Here is a 6,000-nt window from a genome sequence, read left to right on the forward strand (position 1 = left end):
CGGGATGGGCATGATCTCACTCTATTTTGATTCATTTTACACAAAGGAGCACAATATCTTCATGGCAGGAAGATGAGATACTTATCGATACTCACCAGTGCATTTCGAGTCTGACAGGGCCCTTAAATTATCCAAGTTCAATGATGTTTGGAAACCTACATTTCGACACTCCTTCCCCAATAAACATATTTACTACTAGAAAAAGAGACAATATGGAATGTTCATTCAAAAGAATTGAGCGAATGGGGCTTTTGGTGAAGTTTATCGTTACCCTACTATGGGGAGATGTCCCGTCAGACTTGTCCAACACTGGTGACTGGTGAAACCAAACGTCACTTATCAAACCACTCGGAGCGTTAGCAGTGTATCTAGATTGCTACATTCACATAGAAGCTTGGGAACCTTTAGCTCTATTTACTGCCTTTCTAAGTTCCAACTTCCATTTTCGGGTCTGAACAGTGTTCATATCCTCCCATTATTCGCGCCGAAAGGACTTTATATTAGGCTAACGAGTTTTTGCTATGATTTCAGTTTGCACGAAATCCTGTTGTAGACTAGTCAATCAGCTACAGCGGAAACCCTTCTAATTGCATATTGTACTTTAGACTGATGGACACTCATCTGACCATGACTTCGGTATTGTTCATGTCACTCAATCTAGCAATTCTCTAGACTTTGTGTGCTCGTAGGTAACTTCCGGCTCAAAATCGTTTGTAAACGCTAGCAGATCTGTGTCGTCAGGTCCAGTTATTAGTAAGGGATAGATACTCAGCTCTTTCTCCATGAACATTCTAGGGCTTTGGTCGCTTGCTAGTCAAAGGAATGAGGATAGAAATGACCACTGACCGAGTTAGTATAAAGCAAACGGAGAAAAGCACGGTGGCAGCCTAACAACCCGCCAAAACAAGCCGCTTGTCTACGCATTCATGAATGTCTACGTAACTGGGCTGGTTCGAGAGAGTCTGGATTTCGAATCGATTACCCTGTATAACCACCTCCACCATTTTGCGAGCACGAACCTCCCACGCATTCGAGTGCGCAACATTCGATCAACTCTTAACATTTTAGAGTCAGTGCTGGCTGCTGCTCCAATTTTCATTAAAAACTTATCTTCTTAGTTATCTGTCTAATTTTCGCAGATATATCTTTACTGGCTACCAAGCTCGCCCTGGACAAGTAACGAACGGTTCCTGTTAGTACTCTTCTATAAACCCTCCAGAAATAAGCTAGCATTGATTGAGCATGCCAACATTTAGACTTGCATTTCAATAGCTATAGCTAAAACGATTTCCTGATATGTTTTTCATTGCCTTGGAGGTGTTGGTGGCCCATTGCTTTATAGACTGATCCCTTTAGCTATAGGTTGTTATATACTTAACGCGTACAGCCTATGATTTTTATAGGCTGTACGTCAGTGGAACAGTACAATTGTCAGATCATAGTCTTACCTGCTTTCTTCCTGCTGCGTTGTGATTTTCAGCGGAATGTGATGCGAAGTGTCCGAGAAAAGGTGGAATGCAACCACTTCATCATCTCACGCCTGTCATCACCGAAGAGAACTCTAGATAGACACCACACGAGTACGTAGTACTACAAGTTCCTTATGTTATTATTTCATATGTCCGATACCCTGGCTGGATGCAATAGAGCCTCCCATTCCTTTCTGGCACTTGACAGCGTTTTGAATTATCCAGCAGTGGAGGAATCGGGAAAGATACATAGCTCGAATTTTTCAAATAGATTACAGGAGACTAATCTCGACCATGCCGATGTATTGTAACATCGAGTCGAAATATTGCGTTGAGCAGATATCATAAAGATACACCTGAACCCAACCTTCGGCGTTCGAAGCAGACCACTCAACAGTATCTACTACACAGGTGGATTTCCATTGGGTCAAAGCCAAAGCCGGCAAAAGGTGTATTAGCTGCATTGAAATACCCATCAAGGCCCGCACAAAACTGTCGAAATATGTGAAGTACACTCACAGAACTACTCAAACAGATACGTCAAGACGATTTGCTGCTGGGATTTAAAAGCTACGGAAAGACTCGACCGGTAGAAAACGTGGAACCAGATGCTAAGCCAACTTGCTATTCTCACCTGCTTTTTGTGGCCAGTCACTTACACATCGTATATTCTGCTGGAAGTGTACGTGTTAAGAATTATCGCAAACCTTATTTCTCTCCTCGATTTCGTATTGGTTCCCAAAGAAGTGGTAGAAGTGCTCGAGGACGGGCGATCCTCAAGCGACTGACCACAGATGTAAAGCGATAGCACAACCTTGACCGGATACGGAATGCTCTACTTGCATCCATGCAGGAATCTAAAGGGATCGACGAGCGACGCTCGAGGTTACCCCAGATTTACTTGCCAAGCCGTTGAAGGCTAGACCAGCAAAAGACCATCAAGTTGCGAAATGAGACCAGAATACAGTCACCATATAGTTCTCGATAAATAAATCTCGATATATCTCAATTCATCTACTAGAGGGGAACCAAGATCCGCCGATAATACATAGACGGACAGGCCAAGGAACAACCGCTCACCATACGTGGAAGGTCACCGCATCATTGCCAGTAACATGATGCGGTCGGAGATGTCGGTCCAAGTGCATTCGTCAGCCAAGTGCATCTGCTCTTTGTCGTCAGAATCGCCCTGTTGGATTGGCACCTCTCGCATGTCATATCGTTGTTGGAGATTCAAACTTGTCCATTGTTATTGATATTGACACATTCTCTGGCATTTACGTGGCGGCATGCTGGGGCTGATTGTTGTTTACTCGTATCACCACACCACTTAGCTCCTCAGCTGCATCTCCGCACTACCCAGATACCTACAATCTTGCTTCTACATAAAACCATCGCTGCGCCGCGCCGCTCCTTTACACCAGTTGATCATCGACCCCCCCCCGCGCATTCGATACGAGTATATGAACAGCATTGCTCGCTCCGTCTTCGTTGCTGCCGCCGCCTCACATTCTCTCCCCTCCCCGCTGCTCGCAACATACGCTCTCGGTCGAATGTTGTATCCGCGACAGTGATGCGAATCCTATGACGAGCCGGTAACCTGCGGAGGCCCAGGAAAACGAACTGGTCCCTTGCTCTGGCGACAGTTGGATCGGGCCCAATCTAGTGTACACCGTTGGACAGCTCCAACCCGGGTGATACGGACGAGTCTGTCGAGGCACATTACAATGTCGAGTTATCAGACCTCGAAACCACGGAAAAAGGTCAAACCCATACTGAAGAAACTGACGCAGAGTGAGAAGAACTCTCTAGACCTGGATCGGCCCTCGGGGGAACAAGATGGGTTCAGCGCGGGTACGGGACTCTTTGAATACAATTATGGGACGGCCTCTCGTGGTTCTCACGATGTGGTCTTCCAGGGAAGGGGGCAACAACATCGGGTAGGCCACACTCGAAGCACATCGGGGACTTCGCAATTCTCGACAGCGACAGCTGGGAGTTTTGTCCACCCGTTCCAGCAGACTCCCCGTCCATATACGCCTCCGCTGGTTGCGAGCTACCAGAATTCAGTTCGTGACAGTGAAATCTCGAACCATTCACCAGCATTCACTGAAGATGAAGCCGACCATGGCAGACTCAATTATACACTACGTCCCTCAAACACCGGGACGTCCTCTTCCCTTCAGCATCCACAATTGCGTCTTCAAACTAAGCAGTCATCCTCGCGGCTAGCACTCGCAACGTCTACAAGCTCGCTCAGCCATACAGGCCAACTTAGTGCAGAATACACGTCCCCTGTGGACACCATGTCTCCTTCCTCCCTTCGTACCTCTATGGACAAGGGATTTCGGCTGCGCAGCCGGTCCGAGGTTGACGGTCGTGGTCGCCATGAAACAATCGCCGAAGAACGACGCAAATTTCATGAGAGAGAACAAGCAAAAGAGGAGAAGGCAGCTCGTGATGAGGTCAAAGCCATAGAGAGGAGGAACTACAAAGAGGCACGGGAGCAGGAGCGCCGTCATCGCAGATCATCTGCTAGTGAAGATATCCGATCTAAGCGCTCAAAGTCGGATTTGACATTGCGAACTGAGAAGAGTGGCAACACAGTGGGGAGAGATTATGACAGTATACCAACCCAAAACACGCCTTCCATTGTTGCCAATCTGGAGGACGGCCCTAGGCGTGTACACAAGGAAAGTGCGAAGAAGAAGACGTATAGTGCATGGCAAAAGTTCATGATATGGTTACGTACTAGATTTATTCGTGTTAGTAATAAGAAATTATAAAGCTCTATAACCTATCTATATCGATATTCGGTCTAGCTTTTTACTAGATACTACGTAAAGCGATCTATAGAGATAAATTATATAATAAGTTATATAAATAGTACTTAGTATAGTCTATATATTTATATATATCTCTATATATTTATATATATCTCTATATATTTATATATAAAGAGAAAAGATACTATAACTTTATCTTTCTTTCTTTCTTAATAATTATAAACTATTATAAATAACTATATTACTTTAACTAAAAACTAAGTTTATTAAAATATAATTTTTATTTACTTTATAAATATAGAAACTATAATAGTTTTTTATACTTATTAATTATAATAATATATTATTATATACTTATATAGTAAAGAGATATAAGTTTATTTAATTAAAACTTAAAGATACTATAGTAAGACTTAGTATTAGCTTTATATAATAAATAGTAATAAATACTTAAAATAATATAGATTTAACTAGTAGTTTTTAAATTTAAACTTAAAGAAATAAGAGAAAACTAAAAATATTTTTTAGAAAATTAACTACTATATAGATATATATAGTAATATTTAATATAATAAATAACTTTAAATATTTATACTATATAAAAATATTAGTAGTTATTTTATAGATTAATAGTAAAGATAGTATAGTAATATTTATTTTATAGGTTAATTAGTTTATTTTTAAAGCTTATTAATTATTATAAATTAATTAAAACTTACTAATAACTAGCTACTAGTAATAGCTAGATATATACTAGAAAATATAATATATAAAATAGACTATTAGTTAGTTTAACTAATCTTAATATAAAAGTAAATATATAGTTTACTTTTATATTCTTTTAAATATTACTTTTTAGTATTTAGTTTTTTAGATAATATACTTTTTACTTACTTACTTTTATCTTCTAACTACTTTATACTAATAGTACTTTATATTAGTTTATAATATTAATAAGTAAAGTTTATATTTATATAAGAAAATAGTACTCTTTTTAGTACTTAGTTTATTAAGTAAAATATATACTTTATTATATATTATTAAATTATATAGTCTTTATTATATATTTAAGCTTTAACTTAATAACTTTACTTTTTAGTTTTAGTATATTTATATAGATTATTGTTAGATTTACTAATATATAGTAATAAATACTTATAATTCTTTCTTTCTTTTTACTTATTATTTAATTAGATCTAACTAGTAGTTTTTAAGTTTAAACTTAGCTTTAGTTTATATATTCTTATTATTTCTATTTAATAGAACTATAAGAATATTAATAGTAAGTCTTAGTAGTTTAGTCTATATATAGATATATATAGTACTATTTAATATAATAAAATACTTTATTTATTAATATTTAATATTAATATAAGTAGTTATTTAAGTTAGAAATAAGATATTAGTAGATATTTAGTAGATTAATAGTTATAAATAAAATATTAGTAGTTATCTTATAAGTTAGTTAATTTAGCTTTAAAGCTTACTAATAACTAAAGTTATTATTTATATAAAAGAATAGCTCTTCTCTTAGTTCTAAGTTCTTTAAGTAAAATATATACTTTATTATATATTATATCGTAGACTAGGTTAGTTACGTAGGCAATATAGTTTAGGTACGCTACAAGGGAGTAGCTTAGGCTACTTACTAGTACGTGCTAAGTATAGAACTATATATATTAAATACTTAGCTATCCTAAACCTAAGGAGTTAGACTTATTTTAATATACTAAACCTCTACCCTA

General features: G+C 37.9%; 1 protein-coding gene across 1 annotated transcript; it reads left to right on the plus strand.

Annotated features, from left to right (window-relative positions):
- Nucleotides 1–3,196: 3,196 nt before the first annotated feature.
- On the plus strand, nucleotides 3,197–4,255 carry GLAREA_03796 (uncharacterized protein; the record flags this gene model as incomplete). The annotated part of the gene is made up of 1 exon (XM_008084049.1): nucleotides 3,197–4,255. One exon carries the CDS (start codon nucleotides 3,197–3,199, stop codon nucleotides 4,253–4,255), a length of 1,059 nt encoding a protein of 352 aa, XP_008082240.1.
- Nucleotides 4,256–6,000: the final 1,745 nt, after the last annotated feature.

This window comes from Glarea lozoyensis, assembly GCF_000409485.1.
Source record: "Glarea lozoyensis ATCC 20868 chromosome Unknown GLAREA2, whole genome shotgun sequence".
Classification (NCBI taxonomy): domain Eukaryota; kingdom Fungi; phylum Ascomycota; class Leotiomycetes; order Helotiales; family Helotiaceae; genus Glarea; species Glarea lozoyensis.